The following is a 21,709-nucleotide window of genomic DNA, read 5'->3' as shown; positions in this document are numbered from 1 at the left end:
ACGCGATGCAAACAAGAAGTTCAAAGAAGTTTTCGACGAAAGTTTTGATGTTTCCAAAAGGGTCACTATTCAGAGAAAATGCGAAATAATTTTCACTTCTGGGACGCAAAGTGTTTGCGAATAAAAGTAAGTTTACATCAAGACATTTTAATTATGCCCAGTTCTTTTCATTCCTCCCATTTGATGAATTAAACAAGGCTGGTTCAGTTTTGGAAATTTCATTTCAACGCCATGTCCTAAATAGGTTTAATATTAAATCGAAATGTTCTGCGGTGGAATAATATGCGTCACTCCCGAACGAAACTCGGGACGAGAAAATATCATATCGACATTTCGGGCTGTGAAAACACCGAAGTCCCGAAAGGGACTCGAAAGGGACTGAAAACTCAATTATCCGTCCCCTCCATTACGGACCTGATTTAAATTCAACAACGTCCGCCATTTCTCCTTTTAACTTTACTTTCTCCAAAGAGCAGAGATTTGGATCAATTCGAACTGGATGCTAATAATCATTTATTATTTATTTATTCCCCATCTTTTTTTAGCACTTCCTAAAAATGTACACATCTTTTAAGATCGATTTTGGCTTTTCTGCTAGTTTTCGAGTCACCACTAATGCAGGTAGGTATTATGGAAAAATAGTTTAACTTACAAGAGCGTTAAGGAAAAGATTGGCAATTTATTCAAGAGGTAAGCAGAGCTTTGAGGTGCATTTTGGCAAATCTTCACTTAAATCGTCGGTTAATGAGTTATACGTCATTTATTAAAGCTTTACGACACCCGAGACTGGAATTTTCACATCTAAAAAAGTCATCAACATTTTTTCTGAGTAACGCGTTACAACTTTGTTCAAATAACTAAAAAAGTCATCTAGATTTTCCCAGCAACAGAACCGAGTCGAAAGTAAGTCGATGAGTTTTCTTTTAAACGTGATCTCCTATTTTTTTTCAGTTTGCCAGTATTTTACGGTAAAACGTTTGGAAAAACGCGGTTTTTCTGTTTAAAGACAGTGTTGTTTAAAAATATTGACTTAAAAGTGAAGAAACTCCAGTTTCCAAGAGTTTTCCAAATAAATGATTATAAACTTTCGCTTTTTCAGTTCGGAAAAATATTTTTGGAAAATGACCCAGAAATAATTATTAGGGTTTTGCCCATAATTCCCAGTTAGTTAAGTTTTCCAAAAATTTTTGCAAATCAGTTAAGGAGGCGAATGTTGAATAAAATTTATCGTAAGAATTTTTCACAGAAAATACCTGAATATTATCAGTATTTTAAGTAAAACTAAAAAATAATGCGATTTTTGCGTAGAAAGAATTGCTTAATAGATACTTTGATAAAACTGGACTGACCTGAGCATTTAAAGGAACTTTAAAAATTTTCACAACGAAGAACGAGCAAATTTTCCGAAAAAATGATTGTAAACTTTTGCTTTCTGGCCGTTTTTCAAGATAATCTCAATTATTTATTGAATAAAATTATTCGGTTTTTGTGCCAACATGCGGCGAATTTTATAACAAACTTCAGTATTTTTAAGTGAAACTCTACAAAGTAGAGCGTTTTTGAGTGGAAAGTAAAGCAAAGAAAAAATCAGTCAAAACCAAAAAACTACATTTTTTTAACAAGCTCTACAGTCTTTAGAGGAATGGAGGTGACGAGATTTCCAAAACACCTCTTATAAACTTTCGCTTATTCTGTTTGTTTTTTGATAGAAAATTATTTGATTTTTGTTCCAAATTTGACGCTAGAAATTCATTTCGAAACTTTTTGCGAAGTGACGAAGGATTCGAAATTTATTTCATAATTTTTCGCGGAAAATACCTTAAGAATGTCAACATTTTTAAGTGAATCGTTAGAAAACGGAGCATTCAGAAGAAAGAGTAACTTGGCTAAAACTGGAAAATTCTGAAATTTTCAAGAAATTTAAAAAATATTATTACTAAATAGCTCTTAGAATAAATATAAAAACAATTAAAAAAAGTCATCAACATTTTTCAGGCAGCGGAACTGAGTTACTGCGCCGGTGCGTTGGGTTGGCGCACCAAGTCATTTGCGAAGCACTGCGCCAACTCCTAAAAATTCACTGAGTTATCCAGACTTCCATCATTCACTCCCAAGCGTGTTAGACAAAAATTTGTAATTAACTCAGCGGGCAAAGCAGAAGCTGTAAGGAACATTTTGGCAAACTTTCATTCAAACCCAATCTCCTGTTGATTTTTACGAAGCCACGAAAAGACCGGAGATAATGAGCACATTTTGGAAAAGTGCCCAAATTAAGACCAGCTTTAAATACGCTTTTCGAATTCTTGCAGCGTCTAAAGAAAGCTCAAAATTACATTTATCCAAAGCTTTACGTTGGTACGAAAATTTGCAGAATTTTTAAACCCTTCAAAACTTGACGCTAACTAAATCCAATACTGCCTACTGCAGCAATGTTGGAAAAATTCGTTATTTTCCTACACGAGCTGCTGAAAGAAGCTGCAATTAATGCCGGACGTAAAGAAAACTTTGTAGCAAAGTTTAAAACGAAACTCAGCATCGTATTTGAGAATGTGCCGATTTTTTTTTGCCGCAATGGATCGAATTAATCGTTTGTTTTTCTGAGGCGAAATCCAATTTAACTATCTGAAAGTTCTTTTATTTGTCAGTTTTAATTGCGTTTTCCATTCTACGGGGGCCTGACGCTAAAGCGTAGACGTAATATAACTCGGGTCGAAATCCCTGCGCACCATTTGTCATCAAAATCTCAAACATCCGGTTTAATTAGAAACTCGATACATCATCAGGTCAATTAAACAAAAGTTTTTGATTTATGGCCATTTCAGGATTTTCCAGCGACAGCCAACCCTGGTTCATCAGCATGGCCCATGCCAACACCGAGCAACAATAACTCATTCTACTTGGGACTCTGGTTCATAATAAAACAATCAAATTATATTCTTAAATACATGTAATGAGTATGCGAGATTACGCGATTTAAACCGTAGTTGAAGAGGATTCGAGGGAATTTAGATAAACCGCAGATACGGTAGGAAACTAATTTTCAGGTAGAAAATCAGTAAACCTGTATAATCCGGCATAAACATGGCATCGGAATGAAAAGGGATGCTGGGTCATTTAATTAATTTAAAGGAAATTTCATGCTACACAAAAGCATGGGTTTATTTGCTGTTGGAGAACGAGACCTACTGAATCTGGAGGGTTAATGAAGAAAAATTGGTTGGAATTGCTTAATTGAACAGAAACAGTATTCTTCAAAACTTCAAACATTTTAAATTTCCTCCTCCGAAGTGAAGAACATTGTTGGAGATTTTTTAGTATATAAACTCCAAATCAGTTACAGAACTTTAGTTACTTAGATGGGGTGTATTTTTCCAGCGGTAGATTCTAGCTATGTAAAATATGTGTGCGATTTAGCAAATATAAATCATGTTTCACAACATATTTTGTGCATATAATTGAACGTAACATGACACAGTCGGCATATCTGGCGGCACACTCCTTTGCACGCCTGATTTACGACCAAAAACTATGAACTGTTTATTATTAAGCTATTTATCACTCGTCTGTGCGAAAAAAAAACCGACGGCCAACTTGTCGAGTTGTTTCTCAGGAATTTCTCATTTCGAACCAGCACCGTTTTCACATAGTTGCTCGCTAAGTTTGACTCAGCTACATGTTTTCCTGCTTACGCATATTTTCAGTTTGAATTGATTTGAATGAACGAAGGGTTTTTCAGCTGAATAAACCCCAATTTTATTTGAAAATATTGCGGAGTAACAATAAAGCGAAATGTCTCACAATTTCCTCCGCAGAGCTAAAAATATTCTTTCTTCGTTGCGAGGGCAACTAATCATTCGCCTTGATTAGAACGAGACCATTTTTCCACAAACCCTCCCTTTGTACGTGATCGGAAGTCTTAACTAGAATATTGTGCGTTTGCCACACAAATGTTTCGAACCGAACCTTTTCATCCTTATAATTTTCCGGGAAATGACATTTTCTATCATTCCAGATCCTCCACTCTTTCATTACGCTTTATTAATAATAACCGCCCATTTCTCCTGCCGCATTGATGAACCTGTTTGACTTCAAATCCCCAAAGTTTGGATGTTTTAATGAATGATCTTGTCGGGCTATTTGGGAAATATTCGAAGAATTTCCGTATGTTCTGTTATGTAAGAAAAAGTTCTCATTGCGCTTATTGGTTAGATACACGAAAGTCTCCGATCCTTTCAAGATAGGAACGCATTAAGTGACAATAAAGGCCATTCAATAAACGCTTGAAGGGCAAACATGCCCAATTATTGAAATACTTAATGGCACATTTTCCGATAAAAAACGCCGTGAATGGAAACGAAAAGTTAATAATCATTAACACCTAACTTATGCTGATGAAGTTGGGTATTTTTGGTTATTTGGTCGTTAGGGATTTGGTGTTGACGTTTCGGTAACACGCATACTGAGCATCATCAGAGCTTTATTTGCTTCGGGTGCTCACACTTTGATTCGAGTCCAGAGACTGAATTTCCCATTCAGGAACGTAGTTCTCTCTCTCGCACCCATAGGAGTCTATGAGAGGTACACCATGGCTGAGGGCTGCTATGTTCGAAATTGATACCCTCAAATTGCTATCGACTACAGATTAATAACCGGAACGCTGATACGAGTAGCTGTGTGTTTTAACTCCTGTTTTCCAAAGAGGCAAATATTTCTTGAAATACGTTTCACCCTCAATATGCAGAACAAAGTGCGTGCCGTGAAAAAGAAATAAGCAAATTCTAGTGCCATCATCTGTCTGGATTTAGGCGGATAGAGGGGTGATTTATCCACGTTAAATAGTTCTTGGGGATATAAAATTCAGCATCGTTATCTGAACTGCAACCGTTTCCGGTGTGACTCAGGGAAAAAGTCGAAGACAAAAACCGTGCCATTTCCAAATATAAAACGGCTTTAAACCAGTACATCTATTTAATAACCCTAAATTAACATTTTAAAGTTGGGTATCCTTTCGCGCCCTAATATTTTACGTGCGCCCTCGGGCTTATAAGTTATCTACCTCTCAGGGCGCAGAAGAGCCCTAATTAATTCTGAACTCCGTTTCGTTTTCCAATTTATAATGAAACACGGAAAACTCCTTAGCCGAAATTTATGGAGTTATTTGTATGTACACAGCGCCGACGAGGTTAAGAAATACGCAAAGCCTTCCCTTCAAAAAAATATAAAAAGAAAACACCCAAATGCATTGCGGTAATAAGTCGAAATCAGCCCGAAGGGGAGTAAAAGTTCCATGTCAGGCTGGAGTTTTAGGCAATTTTCCACAAAATATTAATATGTAATATTTCCCCCCTAACGGCAAATAATCAATTTCCTGATTAGCCATCAGGACTAATCTGATAAAATCCGATTGGAAACAATTGAAACGAAACGCTAATTCGGATGCGATGAGGGCTGTTGGTTGGCAAAAAGTCAACTCCCATTTCCATTCTCATTTCATTCTGAAGAGTTCGGGGGAGAAAAGGAGTCTTGAGCACTCGTAATATTAAAAACAAACATTCTGATTCCGTCTTAGTTCGTTCACAGTTCGTCGAGTTTTGCGTCAATTACGATCGCGTTCTCTCTTGCTCTCTCCTCCCGATGATGCAATGAAAAAGCTCATCAACTCCGGACATGAAACCAGGTCGATAATTGGTCAATTATCCTTTGGAAATTATAGTAATGTGTCGCTCTAATGAACGTTAATAAACTTTTCCAATAATTTTACGGATCAGAGAGTGCTCTTGCTGACTACTGAAGAAATGAGGTTTGTTCGAGCAATATTCCGCAAGTAATCGGAGAATATTGAACTTGCAGCGGGGGCATTTGAACGAAGAAAATAGCCAAACTTCAGTTTCCAATCCAATCATCTGCAAAGCCAATATTGAACTGAAAAGAAACACACACATACGTATGGAATGGTTGTTTATTTAGTGCAACTAGACCACATTAGAAGCAAAAAGCATGCAAAGCGAGCATAGCCGAGAGAAACAAACATGGACAGATGGAAAATAATTACGATAGCGTATATCCAATGTGCTGTCAAATAAATGATGATGAAGCAATAGTAAACGTTAAGAGATACCCGGATGAATATTGAAACGTGCTTGTCTGGCCGCTTCAAAGTAATGACGACAATTATGAATCGAACTAAATGCAGCAAAAAAAACAGCTGGAATTACAACTGGAAAGCATTTGATTAACATCCTGATCGCAGTAGAAAGGACCGAGATGGAAGGAAATATTCTCAATACATTTAAACTTTGTTCATTTAACTTTGGTAGCGGCAAGAAGTCAAGATTCATAATATTTCGCAACTTTTACGGCCCAATATAAAAGGTAGCGGGTTAATTTTGATACAGCTACATGCACGTATATATAAAGCCGCATGTCAGTTCTAATCTGGCGAATGATGTATTATGGAGAGAAAGTCGGAAAGTTGAATATGTATTAGAAGTTTTCAGCGGTAGAACGATGCAATTTCGTGGGAAAACTTGAAAAATGCATAATAAAACTTTGCCCTCGCGTTTCATGGTGGCATTATCCTTGAACGGAAGCCATTATCTGTTACGAAACTATATATAGTGTTAGAGCAACGAATTCGTATTTAAATGCCCAAAGAACAGTTTTTTAAATTTTCATTTCAAGTGTAGATAACGACTTTGGTTAATTGATTATCTCAATCCCAAAAACAACACTCAACAAATACAGGTGGAGTTTACAAAACAAGCAGGAAAAGTTGAACTAGAAATTTACTTTGAGGATTTTTTTTAAATCAACGCTTTTTATGATGGCCCCTCGAAGCGTCGAAAGCATGCTATAAATCATCAAAAGCCTTTGGACGACACATTAAAAAAATAAAAATGTTTCTAAGTAACTTATGCATCAACAAGCAAATAGAAAACACAATAAATTGTCGTAAAAGAGTAATCAACTAAATGTGTAACATTTTCAGTTTTCGGAATTTTTCAAAAAATTTTGGGCACTCAGATGATTCCAACAAATTGTTAAAGACATCGAAATGTGGTGGAAAAAAACCACGTTACTGCTCAAGCTCATTTCAAACGCTAATCAACAGTTTTCCATCCGCAACCTTCCTGCCATTTCTCACAGTGTTTTCCTCACGCCGCGAGTCATTTGAGTGGCACTTTCAGTAAATCAGCGTCCACCACTGTAACAAACAAACCTGAACCAAAAAGCAACATATTCAAAGAGTGACCATAATTCTTCGCAAGCAAACAGATTGAGAGAAGTTGGCCTTTTTAATCTGGTGGAAAAGTTTTCCGTCGAATTTCCGCATGCATTTCGGGGCCAAAAGAGTCCCCTTTGTCGTCGATACAAATCTAAAGAATCCGGTGCGCTGTTTTGCTTAGTAAACTTTCAAATTTCAAGTTGCCTCGGTTCATAAATAAAGATATACTCGGCTTTGAATGCTTTCCGATTTTATTTGCCTTCTTAAGCGCATTGAGTGCCATTATTTTGTATTGTAGTGCACTCCGGAAATGCTCTCGACAATGCCGATAAATTTATCGACTCTCCAACTTTTCGGACCTGATATTGTTCAATTTGGACGTTCGATGGCCGGGACCATTTTCCACAAATGTAGCAAAACGAACGGAAAGTTCAATTCTCTGTTTGCAGCCATTTCGAAAGCATTAGCAATAGTTTAAACGCATTTACGCTTGCATAATTAGCTGTGTAGAGAGAATCAAATGGAATCGCCCGTTAGTCGGTTGCCGGTATGCCCACTTGGAAAAATGCCGTAAATTGCAAATTTCTCATAATGCAGCATTTTAATTAAAAGACGCACTCTCGCTCATTTTAACAAGAAAACATCATAAAATGATAGTTGCATAACGTTTTTAATGCGTAATGCACGTTGCAAAATCGCGTAGATTGCATCTGGGTGCATAATTCACGATTAGAGATGAAAGATACTCATTTCAGCATTATTTATTATTTTTATGCAGTCATTTTTCCTCGGTGATTAAACGGTTGTTTATTAAACCTGTATGATTTCCTGCTTTTACCATTCAAAGCGCACTTTTTCAACTCATTTCCATATTGTACGCTTAAGGGCATTTTCATAGCGATTTCAAAGCAAAACTTACCCCTGGCGTGCTGGATTGAGGCCCATATGGATATCTGGTCCAATCTAAGCTGGCTTCTTCTGCTGTTGTATCCAGAAGAACAACTGCAATGAAATAATAAAATAGTTAAATAGAAAAAAATACTTATGAGCTTTGGAGGCGGCTTCTAACGTGATTTTTGCCGCTTTCTTGCAATTATACGGCAGAAAACGGCCTTGCATGGAAACCAATAGTCATAAACTTAGAAAAAAAAACTTGATACTTCACTGGCTACTGTGTAGCCAGTCGCGACTTTTTATACCCGCGCCGTAGTTCTACTTCTAACTAATCGAGTTATTATTGTTAATTCCACCTCTCACTTTGGATTCTTTTTTGCACATTTGCAACAATCGATTGAAAATTAAGTCATCAAGACAAAATTGCTCTTAATTGCTGTTAAATTGTAACAATAATTACGGGCCATTTAAGCGGAAATAAAGAGGTTTTTATAAAAATTATTGGCAATCAATCCGTCGCTTTGAAATAGGCGCTTAATACGTTCAGGTTGGGGCAGTAGTGTTGAAATAGCATGAATTTTTTGTAATTATTTGATCTCTCTTGTATGACAACTGAAGGACGGAAGGAAGATTTACCGATGAAGCAAATTGCCTTCCTCAAATTAAGCGAGAAATGCTTTAAAGCCGGAAATACCGGACAAACTAACATGACATCGACCTGAAGAAATTCTGCAACGCTTCGAAAACCTTTTCGGTCCGCTTCGTTTCATATTTAAGCCGTCCATCAATTAATAATTTCCTAGTATTAAAGCGTAAAATTGTTCAAACAAATTAAATATTCGATTGGCATTTATTAGGAAAATGCAACAGAGAAAAAGCCAACTTGTGTGTGTCTATTGAAAATTAATTGTTAATTTAATATCAATGTAGGCAATTAAACCGCTCCTAATCGTTTACCATAAGTGACCTGATTTCGCATCTGCAGTCAATACGATCATAACCGTCCAATTAATTGCGATTCTTTCCGCGTATGAATGAGCGGGATCTATTCACAGTCCGACCCTGTTCCCGTTTTCAATAAAGAAACCTAATCAATAATAGCCTAATTGCTATGCAGATTGCATATGGCGAATAATGCATCTGTTTTGTTGCGATTAAACGCCAAACTCGCACTTATTCGCAGTGTCAACCCGGCCTTGACTTGAATAAATGAGAATTTTACTAGGAATTATTCATTCGAGATTGATATCGCACTATTTACTATCAAGACTGCTCTTTGCAAACCACTATCAATAAACAACAGTAGGCTGAAATGTTCATAAATCGCTTTAGTTGAAGTGTTATGGCTTGCTGTCTATTGCTTCAAGGAGTTGTGTATGTTTTCCATTTTTTCTGCATTTCAATGGATTTTCTATTCAAATTTCTATAATCAACACTAATTCTTCAGGAATTCTTGAAATGTTGGGGGGATCATCTAACGCAATTTCTGTATGCAAATACTGAATGACGTAAGTTTGCTCGAAAAAGGTCTGAGCTACCAGTTTGATTATCTCAAGCCAGTATCTGGCCAGGTGAGCTGGTGAATGGCCTTAAAGGCATACCACTTTTGTGTACTTTGTGTAAAGCGTAAAGATGGATTTCTTCGCTACGGTTTTTCTTCAATGTCCCGAGGATTCTTCAATGGCCTTATGGAAATCCGTGCTGGCCATTGAATGAAAAAACATGCAAATTTTATATGAAGTGTTGGGTTCTACAACAGTGAATGAATGAAACTACAATGTTTTCAAATTGTTTCCAAAGTCACTGGAAAACAGCGCAAGAAAAGAAAGACAGTTCGATTTTGCTCATAACTGGGAAAACTGTCCTCCATCAAATTCACTATTGCCACCTTCTTTACCTTCCAACCTGGTTATTTCCATTGACAATTTGAAAGTAACTAGGCAGTCCGATAGGCCTTCAACAGTCTTTCATTTTGCTTCTAACACTGTTCCTACCCGACCTTTGAAACTCCGAACACCAGCAGAATTTATTTGAAGCTTCTTTAATGGAAGATCTTTAACTTTTACTGAGGAAGAACATTTTTTCACCACCTTGCTGTCTTTCCTAGTGTAATTCCAAGAGTTGATTTCAAAACTGATATTCTTCTGGATAAGCTGAAAGATGAAAATGCAAAATAGGGCCAACTTTTTGCCGACCCTTAAAAGCAAATTTAGTCAGTCTGCCAAACGACACATAACATCATTTAGTGGAACTGGTGGAAAAGAAAAAAGTTGGCAGAATGGTTTTGAATTTTCCCTGGCGCGCTCTGAATGTGTTTATTGACGAAGAAACTGGGCGAAAACCAGATCGCATCAGCAATTGGACAAAGGAAAAGGTCCAATATTTCCCGCATAAATTCGATCGGCCTAATCCCACACAAACCGATTTTGATTTTTCCATATGGTAATAGCCGAACAAGTAACAGGACAAAGATTTGAGTTTTACATAAAATGTTTTGTCAGAATCAATAAAATCAATCAGGACACAAAGCGTACATTGTAAAAACGCGTAATAATATACATTGTGTGAAAGAATGCGTGTTCTTCGGCCGTGTGTGGGCAGATCCTGATTGGACACACCAGTAGGACGTAGTGTGCCTTATTAAACAGTGCCGGCGGCTTCATGCCCAACAGACGATTTTAATGATCAATAGATGCAATTCCCCAGCTTGATTTACCCAAAGTCATAAATTCAAGTCGTCCCTTTAAATTATTTACCATCAAATTCACCATACATTTCTAAACGGCGTTTTAACATCCTGCAGCAAAGTCTTCAGGCGCTTTTTCTTATGCCAGACGTTTCGGTTGCATTTGTGGCAAACACCTTCATACGTTATCTCGAATGATTCCAAAAGTCTTTTAGTTATGTATGAGCAGAAGTTTCCTACAAAAAGATATCCGACTCTTGGGGTAGCATTTGCATACATTTCCTTAAAATAATGGTTTGCTCACATGTAAGAGATTCCTATTGGACATGTACAGGTCCTAAACGAACGTTAAAAATGTAGCTAGAACTGTGAAAGTATCTCAGGCGGCTTTCACATTAAATTTTATACACTTCTGGAATTCCTTTAACGCCATTTATTCTCCTAATTAATTAGCTAATTAAAACGGACAAATTACACCATCCGTCTTGGTAGCTTTTTATTTGGTTTTAATGTTTTCGGCTTCTGGTGGTTCGGCTGTGCATTTAAAATGGCCTTTTCTGGTCGCATTTGGGGATTGGAAAAAGGAACATGCAACGTTCCAATAGTTCTTCCTCTGCTTTGCCCGATTTATTAGGCAGAATGGGCCATGAATGTATGGTTGTTGAAATATTACAAAATTCGAGACGTTTTCTTCAGTCCAGCAAAAAGTCTCAGGATAATTATCATTGTCATGTTCCCCGGCCGTGATTTACCTCGTTGTTTCCTCGCTTGAATAGTCCCAAAAATTTCGAACGGTTTTGGCTGCCAATTAGCCACGGTTCGACTTTCCTCATAATTCGGCTCTTTTCGACGTGAACCAAGAAAAATTAAGACTTTTCGTACAAATTGCATCCGCTCGCTCCTCGGACCGTAATTTCTGATTTAATGGGGGAGGGGCCAATGGCAGTACGCACTTTGTTTCTGCTGGCTGCTACTGCCTTTAAAACTTTGCTTCTTCCAAATAATTAATCGCCACCATTTATTTAATAAATGAAATCATTACTTATTTGCACCAATTTTTGCGGCAGTCGATTTGCGAAAACCGATTGGAGTGGAGAAGTTAAAAATTGCTTCGAAAATTCGAAGAAGCATGCAAGACATTGATGGTTTCAAGCTTTCATGCCAGATGAACTAAAAAACGTCGCTTTTTGTTGAAAGCTTCAAACGCCTAAGCAAACACCCCTAATGTTCACCTCTTAGTGGCTTCCTGCTCAATAGACAACCCGATAATTAAGAAGTTAGGCTTCTAAGTTATCTGACCACCCGATCGTCGAGCCCAGTCGGCCTCCACACCGTAATGGCACTAGTTTTTTTTATAATTCCGTCATTATTTTTTACGGTCTCGGACTGCTTTGATGATAAGTACCTGCCTAAATGGCTTTTGCTTCTTTGATACGAATTAACCAGCTTGCACTGTTAAGGGAGTCGTGTTTTTCACCGACTTTGTAAATTAGGACAGCAGTGGGGCCCGTTTTGTGTTTTTTTTCTCATCTCTTCGTATTTTTCGTCCGCTGATTTATTGCCCAGCCGTATTTACAGTTACTGGTTTTCTCCGGCGACCCAACCGGCCAATAATCGAATATTTACGTCCACTGTCTTCCCAAAGATCGATTGTTTCAATTCCGGCTTTTTTAATTGAGATATTTTGCACTCCTGAATGGCGGGTGAAAAATCGGTTTTTTAAGTATGCAAGCCGGGCAGTCATTAGCTTTCTTTCAGCAACTCAAGCTCATTCAAGCATTCAAGAATTGGCATTGTTTGAAATACTTTGGAAATGGAAAGTGTTGGGGATTTTGATGCTGTTCACGAGAAAAACACTGCACAGTGTTTCTGAACACGGCTGAAATAGAGCGCAAAGAACAGTCCATTTTTCGATGGTATCGTTCTGGACTACCTTTCCAATGGTCCATGATGTACGACGAAAAGAATTTAAATTTAAATTTAAATATGCGCAGAAATATTTCTTTATAAATCAATCGGACGCAAATGCTTAAAATAAACTTTCGGGCGCTTAGTGCTCATTTAAAATTCCGGCTTTGCCAATAAATTCGCTAAAAGGTGATTCTCGTGAGGTTGTGTCTGTTTCCTTTCGTTATTTTCTCTGTTTTTTTTCTCGATCGCTTTCAGTTATTTTCTGCCGTATGCGTATGTTCGCCCAGCCAGAAAAACCAATTGGAATAATAAAGAATGCCGTGCGCTCAGTGTGGTCAATTCAGAAGCGATGTATGTAAAGCTCAACCAAAAATGCGATTTTTACACCAAATTTATATACACCTGGTGGTCCCAAAATAAGTTACGACCATCAACTTTTTTCATCACAGTTTTCAACAATGGCCGCAAAAGAAGAATGAAAAATCTTGCAATTATTTCATCTTTTCTCATGGAAACTCACATTTACCACGCCCCAAAAAATCTACTAAAAACCGTCCAAAAGAACAAAAACCACATTGGAAAAGGTCCGTCTTCCAGGCGGATATCAGACAGAGGAAGGAAGAATCTGGCTTACAATTGCGTTGCTCATTACATCGCATAGAGAGGACAATAGAGGCTCTACGGCGAGCGATCTTCGCATTAAACTACATCTAGATGCAGAGCCACGGCCCTGTGTGGACAGATAAACAAAGTGCAGCAAGTACAATGCATTAAGATTGCAATCCGTCAGCTTAGCATAGTTTCGTTGTATAAGGAGAGATTGGAAGATAGACATCTTTGCATAGTTAATGAAAAGAAACATCACACCCTTCGTTCGCTCGGTGCATGAAACCTGGACTGATATGCAGCACGCATAGACGGGGTCTCGTGTGACATTCGCAACAAGAAATAAATCGTTTCTTTGTGGTATGAAATGGCCGAACATTCCTGCTTAGGGCATGAGTTGTGACCGTGCGGAGCCAAAGATTTGCAAATTCATTGAACATATTCACCGAGTAGCAGGCCAAACACCATAAGCGGATCTTACAGTAGCCAGCTGGCAAAAAAATCGAATCCAACCAGTCACTCTCTAATAGACATATAGAAATGATTTTTTACCAATTAAACTGTTGCCGGAATAATTAATCGGTTGCACTTGCATGCGTAATTATTCACATTTAACCGCCGCAATCTTATGTAGAACAGCAGTTTTTTTCTGTGGTGGCTGATAATGCAGCAAACGCGCACCTGATTCAAAAGCAACACCTTTTTGTGAAAGTGAAGGCTGTTGGAAAACTCACTTTACCCTACTAAGAGGCAGGGAAAATGTCATCAGCAGCATTTTTCGATTCAAGGGTTTTTTCCAGTCAAGCCTGGACAGGAAAGATTGAAAATGTTCACAGGAAAAATCAACTTTTCGGCCCGTAAACGACCCGGAAGCAAACTAATCCCCATTATGCAGGATAACTAAAACAGAGCCAAAGTTAAACAGAAAGTTTCCGAACGAGCATCACGTAAGGGCATCAAGACAAGCAAATTTCGATTGTTCGAGTCCGAAGTGCGAAATTTGGGAGGCGGAAACGAGAAGGAGAAACAAAACGTGCGACGTGGCAGGAGGGGCGGCAGCCCGAACCTGCTACGTATCGATTCGCAGGAATTCCCCCGGGGAACAAGTGTGTTCCCGTCGCCGTCGAAGGGAACCGTTCCTGCTGCTGCTGCTGCTGCTGCTGCTGCTGCTCAGAATTTTCGGAATACATCGCTTAGATAACGTCAGGGAATCACAAGCCAAACGAATGACTCATCGGGATATCGCTCTTTGATGTCCCTTATCACTTGACAACGACAGGAACACCTTAAAACCTGAGGGGAACTGGATTAAGCAGCTTGCAAATTGCCTGCACAAGCAGGAACAATTCGAATTGAACGCAACTTTAGCGGAAACTGATTCTATTGTCGCACAGGAATATTAAAGTTGACCGAAAAACGCCCCTGGAGCTCCCTTTTTACACCCAGCTGGATTATATGTACAGGGTGTGCATTTTTCGCCTGCAAATCGCGAGTATCTCTGCTATCATGGAAGGTAGAGGCTGTTTTCGCAAAAACGGCCACCCTGCACATGCAACTCTGTTAAATAACCAAAATGCACACGGGGAAAGCGTTAGTTCATTTCTACTAATGGAGCTACAGAAAATTATGAAAACAAATTAAAAAACTATTTATAGTATTTTCTCTCCAATTTCCTCGAAACTCAACTCTTAGACAAATGATGAAAATGAAAAAAAGATTTTCCTTTCCAAACGATAAAATTTGCCAATTAGCATCTATTTGCATCGGTTCAGCCCCCGCAGGCAACGAGACCGAACTAACTAAAGTCGTCAAAATTATTTGCTTTCTATCAGATCGCCGAGAAGTTGATACAGTATAATCGTCGAAGGAAAATCCACGCTGAATCGGCAAACAGAAGGGTCGAAAAACCAGGCGAATTCCCCATACGTAATGCGAACAAGGGCGGTTTGGTCTTCTGCTTTGGCCACTGTGAATTGCTGCGAAGAAATGCGCTTCAACAACTTCAAAGGAGGCGCCTGCAGTCCAAATTTTCAGCCGGAGATTGGGCTGAATTGGGGATGGTCGTAAAATTCCCCTCAGTTCAGACAAATTACAGAAATTATCACTTAAGCAGTAGATTTTAAGGGTTAGTTAGTCGAGCAGAAGCCCTTTGCCATAAAACCTGCATACAAAAGCGATGCTTTTGAAGCTGCGAAGTTTAAACAGAAAAAAAGTAGCAAATTTCCACTTCTGTACTCATTAAATATAATGTGGGTGAATTAAATAAATAGAAAACTCAGCCGAGTGAAAAGGGCAACTGTTAAATGCACAGGCGATTTTATAATATTACCTTAAAAGGACGTTGAATTAACTGGACAGGGTCTTAATTAGAAGCCTCAGTCTGCGTTGTTGAATTTCCTCACTTGCTCTAACACATAAGAGCTGTTTAATTTGGAAACGTCCGAAGCTGGTTTTAAAGGCTTAATTAAAAATGTGCTTAACATCCAGCAACGTTTTAACTTCACTTAACCGGTGTTTTAATACCATTCCCCTTAAATGTGTATTACTTTTGCCGGAAAATTAATTATATTCGAGCGCAAACACTGCTTAAATACGTGTTCGAATGCATATTTATCGCTGACTGTTTCCAGTCAGAATCGAAATTGGGGAGCATAAAGATCCCCTTTCCCTGTTAGGGGCTTTTGCGGTACCTAGTTATCGGCAATTTTGCATCAATTGAAGAGGAGGGCTCCCACTCAATACCGGGATTGGTTTACGGCATTATTACTATCCTACTCATATTTAAAGCCAGTTAACTTGCCATAAAGTGTTGCCTGTGAGTTGGCAAAGGAATAATTGGTGCGATAATTATAGTATTAGTTCGGCAAGCTGGTGGAAAACACTCAAAAGGATTTGCCCATCAATCACAACGTTTCGTGTATAGATTTAATGTGCTTACTTTGCTGGAAATGTTGCAGTTTTGCCGCAAGTCTGGATAATTTATTTTTTTAGTGCGTGCTTTAGACCCAGAATTCAAATATAAAATACAAAACATTTTACTACTGATGGGCGAGTCTGCAAGCGAAATCCGAAGGTTTCATTTAAAGAGCTTCCAGAAATGTATCCAAGGCGTCGTCTCTTCTGAAGCGAAACTGTTCAATATATCGAATTAGTGAGATTTTTCATATCGCAAACTATCTTCCATCTATTAGGATTCAACACATATTAGAGAACGTTATTTCCCGACCCAGTTGCATCAGAAATTCCTGAACGTTTCTAAGTTTGAAGCAAAAATAAAAATTTTGCGACATGTCGAAACTCTATATTTCCCGGAAGAAAAGAAAAAATAAATAACTTAATTTAAACAAAACCAAAATTAGTAAAAATTATTCAAAGCAAGCAAACCGAAAACCTGATTGCGACTTAAAACCTTGAAAATTTTCCGTTTTTATCTAATGCCGCGTTCAGACGCGTGTTTGGACAAAACACCAAAGAAATTATGCCCGCCTTCTAAGGCTGGAACAGGACATTTGTACAGTTTAAAAAACACAGATTTAAATAAAATAATCACAATCAAGTGGCTCAAAGCGGCCCTAGAAAAACTACCACCTGACTCAATGGCATTTTAAAAAGACACTTTCTAACCAGCGGTTGTTTTATGTAGAAAATCGCCCATTTAAACGCCGCCATTATTCCCACAAATAAACGAACCACACGACCTTTGCTGTTGTAGTTAAGTTTTCTGTGTCAAGCTTTTATATTGCGAGGCAGAGCACACTCAATGTTTTATCCCGGCAAATCCAAAATAAAATTAAAAAATGCGCCCACTTAATTTCAGGTCGGTGGCGAAGGTTTTTCGCAACAAATAAGCTATAAATAATAAAGGGAATTGCAAAAATGGCTCGTATTTCAGCCCGACGAATAACGGAGCACGTCACAGATGTAGAAAACCCTTGATAAATGTTACCGCAGCTGCGGCGTCAGCATGTTGAGAACTGAATTTTCCGACCGACGAAAATATTGAAAATTCCCCCGTTTCGGCTTTTTCATTTTGTTTGTTGTTGGATTTTGTGGGAAAATTACCAAAAAAAATGCCTCTACATAAAGAACAACTCGAACAGAGGGTGAATCTAATGGAAATTCGTTAACCAGCTGGAGTAGCTGCTGTATCAAATACATTTTTTTAACGGATCAAGCAGCAAAGTCCATTTTTCGCCTTGGTCCACCTTATCGCCCCTTCCCTTTAATGCCCTAAGCCGATATAAGCCTGACAGGTATATTCCGTATAAAACGTGTTTTATCTCGGCTTCCTGTTGTACTATACACGAATTTTCCTCCCTGCTACGGCATTAGAGGAATGCAGACACAAAAAGAGGCGCAGGAATAGTGGCTGGATATCTAGGAACGATCCGGCGTATCGATACTGACTTTTCCAAAGAAAAAAAAACATTTTTTGGGTACCTACTCGAAGCATACAGAAAAACAGCTTTTAGGTGCGATAATACAGCCAAAAACAGGAAATTGGTAGGCGACTATGAAACCATAATTGAACAAAGGAAAGCTTCCGGAAAATCAATAGCGTCCTTTGAAATAAAAATGCTCAAAGAGCGAGAAAATTGCAAATGTGGAGTCGATCCAACCATCACATTCCTACAATTTGGCTCAAGCTTGAGAGCCAGAGAAAAATGCGAGGGTTAGACCGGGGGTTAGACAGGCCGACCTGTTGGGTAATTCGCAATTCTCTCTGCAGCGCTTTTGATCGAGACCAATTTTCTTTCGGCGGCGCTCGTTCGTTGGAAAAGTTGGAAATTTTCGTTTTGGGGGTGCCGACGAATCCTGCTCTTTCTCGCCCTTTATTGAACCACCACCGCCTGATAAAACGTGCGAAAAGAAAACCGATTTCAAGTTTGCCTTTCATGCAACAGAAGAAGAAAGCGTTTGGTCCAAGGGTGCTGAATATTTTACAACTCTTTCACTCTGAAGGATCAGATAGCTCATAAATATTGGCAATTGGCATTTCTAAAATGTCGTTTTATACAAAAAAAATACGCAAATTAAGAAAATCAGAAACAATCCTAAAACGACTTTTGGTATAAAAAAGCACGCAATTTAAGGCTCTATACCGGAATCAGAATTGGAGCTTTGAAAATCAACCGGTTCTGTAATATGAGCAAAAGACTAAGAGCGGTTCTGAAAACTAACATTAATTTGAAATTTTCCCATGTTGCGAGAAAAAAAGAAATATTTGTAAAAGAAGTGTGACACAGAAAAATGTGCAATTTAAAGCTCTATCCCACAATGAGAATTAAAGCTTTGCAGTTCAACCGGTTCTCTAAATATGAGCGCAAGACCAAGACCGGTTTTCACACCCGCCTTATTTTTGAATTTTGTGTGAAAACTAGAAACATTTCTAAAATCATCTTTCGAACCAAAAAGTGCTCAATTTAGGGCTCTATAACTCAATGAAAATTACAGCTTTGCAGCTCAACCGGTTCTCTAAATATGAGCACAAGACTAACCGCGGTTTTGACACCAGCATTGTTTTTGAATTTTGTGTAAAAACTACAAACATTGTGTGTGAAAAAAATTGTGTGAAAACTAGAAACATTTCTAAAATCATCTTTAGAATAAAAAGATGCGCAATAATTTAAGGCTTTATTCGGCAATAAAAATTAGAGCTTCGCATCTCCAGCGGATCTCTAAATATGAGCAAAAGACCAAGAGCGATGTTCAAAACCGGCATCAATCTTGAATTTTCGCATTTTGAGTGAAAATTGATCAACATTTCCAAAATATAGTTTCATATAACAAAGGGGGCATTTTTAAGGCTCTATCCCGCAATGCCAACTAGAACCGGTTCTCCAAAGTGGGTTCAATTCGGGCAAATTCCGAATGAGGCGAACAGTAATGTGAAGCTTAAAGTCGGGTAGCAACTGGCCTACAAAGCTCATCTGCTTCATTCTAGGCTAAATTAATTAATTAAACTAGATAATAGATTTGAAACTCATTAAGCCGCCAGCCAACGAAGTTATTTCAATTCGAAACCGGCATTGAATAATGCCGGGCAAACTTGATCTGAAAAATCGATGCCAACAAGGAAGTTTCAATTTAAACCATCGCTTGTAATATTTACATAAAAACAACTGAATAAAATTAGATTTCTCTCAACTCAATATTGAGGCCAACAAGGGCAATTTTGCCCAGTTGCTTTGCATGTCCCTACCGTCCACCTGAATGTAGCAATACCGGTTTCTAAATGCCCTTCTATCCCTTGAAAGTTTGCCCGAATAATAAGAGACTTGTCGGCACTGGATAGACGCAAGAGGAGAGGTGTGCGGTCTAAATGCGGTAAAGTTTAAGATTAAGTTTAAACTAGTGAAGTTGGGACCGAATTCTCTTATGTATTTTAGTTGGAATCCATGTACGGCTGCTTTCAACTGCTGTGAGAGCTTGAAATTGTCGGGACGGGATTTTGAGGCTGCGATCAATCACTGGGATGAGGCTCTCTCAACCAGCAGCAATTGTTATTAGCACTTAATCTTTTGATGAAGAATCAATAATTGCAACTATAATTTATTTTAAAAAACGGCACCAGTCGGGCTATCGATAGCGAAGCGACCCTAAAAATCGTTTAAAAGCATTCCCATAATTGCACCTTTTTATCCCGTTCGTTCAGTTGCTGGCATTCTTTCAGCGTTCCGTGGAAAGAAAATTAAAGAAAAACTGAAAAAAATCAGTTTAAACTTACCGCCAACGTTCGCGCAGTCCTTTTTCCAGCAAAAGTTCTAATCCCCCTCAGAATTTATGATTAAAAAGGTTTTGTAATTATATTTGAAACGGACGAGAAACAAAGATACCTAATTGTGTTTCGTTATGGAAGCTTAATTTAATATTAAAAGAAGATGAAAACAAGTCGCTGGGAAATTCTCGTTAGTTAAAGTTTCTCAGTGGCGGAGTGGTTTCATGAGAAAACACACTTTACTGGCCGTGGAACAAAATCTATAAGTCACATTTTTCACTGGCAATTCCAAGAAAACTCCAAGACATTATTACGTGCCATTGCAACTAAGATTTAAGGATCCCAGACTACATTAATGGGGAGAAAAAACAAGGAAAACGTCTCTCCTTAAAGGCAGTGAACGTGGATATTATTTAAATGCGGTTGTCTCTATAAGTTAGAGAAAAATTAGAGCTGGGGAAAAATTGAGGCGCTTAAAACCGGGAGGCAAATCGCATCCCGTTACGTTCTCTAATTTACTGGGGAGATATTCATTTCGTTTAGGAAATGTGTTTGTTCAAGATAAGACCCGGATTCTCGAAGGTGTACGGAAATGAAATTTTTAGAGATACTTAGGTGTATTTGCGAATTTGTAGAGCAATGGACTGAAGACGCTCCATACAGAGTAGGGGGAGGAAATTTAATTATTTAATTAAACACTTGCAACTTCCTTTCAAACTTACACCTATTTCAATCTCCTAGATCTGCTTGAATGGGGGTCAGATTCTCCCCTTTCGCACACGTCGAAAAACCGAAATTGATGACTTTTTAAACACCATGTCGAGTGCTGCAGGAACAAAATACAGTTGTCGGTTCATTACCATCCAGAAACGATATAATCAAATGACTAAGCACAACTCCTTAATGTCGTCAAGTTGGGGGAAGGCTAGAGCGAATCACCTCATTGTCGTCAAGTATGTTACAATGGGGTTAATAATCCTTCCCCACTTGCCCCCCGTTTGGAACCACAACATCCCGGAAAACTATTTACCATTAGAGCGAACAATAAGGAAAACCTCCCATCCATGTCAGAAGGCGTGTAAACAGTTGGAAGTTGAATTGCGCTGTAGTGGAGTTCAAATGTGAAAATAGTTTGCATTCTTAATGGAGAAAATCAACTGTATAAGGGGATAGATTCGGTTCAAACGCACTACGGCTGGAGATTTTGCGGAAAAAAACCCGCAAAAGGCTTGCTGTGCGTGGAAAGTATATTCGCAACTCTTGAAGATGAAGTTAGTCCAAAAGTACACGAAAAACTCGTAGGAAACGAAACTGGAAAAAATGGTTTTAATTCAAACTTGGACGTTTTTCGCGACACCGACAGACGTCGAATTTTCTGTCGCTGGACGCTTGGATGTGGCATTAGAAATTTACCCGAAATAATTTTTCAGAGTTCACGCCATTGCTCTGTTTCATAATAAAAAAGAGTTTAGCAAACTGCTCAACACACTAAACATGATTTATTTTTTACAACCTTCTTTTTGGACATTTCGCCTCAAAATTTTTTGTCTTTAACAGAATTTCCTCACGTCTTTTATTACAGATTGATAAATAGTGCTCCTATTTCGCAATAAGAACGAATTATTTATCAAAAAGTAATCAAGAACAATCACCTAGAGGGTATCCTGCG

General features: G+C 38.3%; 1 protein-coding gene across 9 annotated transcripts in view; it reads right to left on the bottom strand.

Annotated features, from left to right (window-relative positions):
• The window catches only part of LOC109543224 (ephrin type-B receptor 1-B), a 122,153-nt gene that overhangs the window by 40,110 nt on the left and 60,334 nt on the right, over positions 1 to 21,709 (bottom strand). For all 9 annotated transcript variants that reach the window (XM_048665513.1, XM_019912815.2, XM_019912818.2 and 6 more), the window contains exon 3: positions 8,145 to 8,227. In XM_048665513.1, coding sequence (XP_048521470.1) covers positions 8,145 to 8,227 — 83 coding nt within the window. The remainder of the gene's footprint in view (positions 1 to 8,144; positions 8,228 to 21,709) is intronic.

Source organism: Dendroctonus ponderosae, unplaced genomic scaffold (assembly GCF_020466585.1).
Source record: "Dendroctonus ponderosae isolate FM_Combo_2020 unplaced genomic scaffold, Dpon_F_20191213v2 Dpon_F_20191213_4, whole genome shotgun sequence".
Taxonomy (NCBI): domain Eukaryota; kingdom Metazoa; phylum Arthropoda; class Insecta; order Coleoptera; family Curculionidae; genus Dendroctonus; species Dendroctonus ponderosae.
This window is presented reverse-complemented; position numbering and strand designations above follow the sequence as displayed.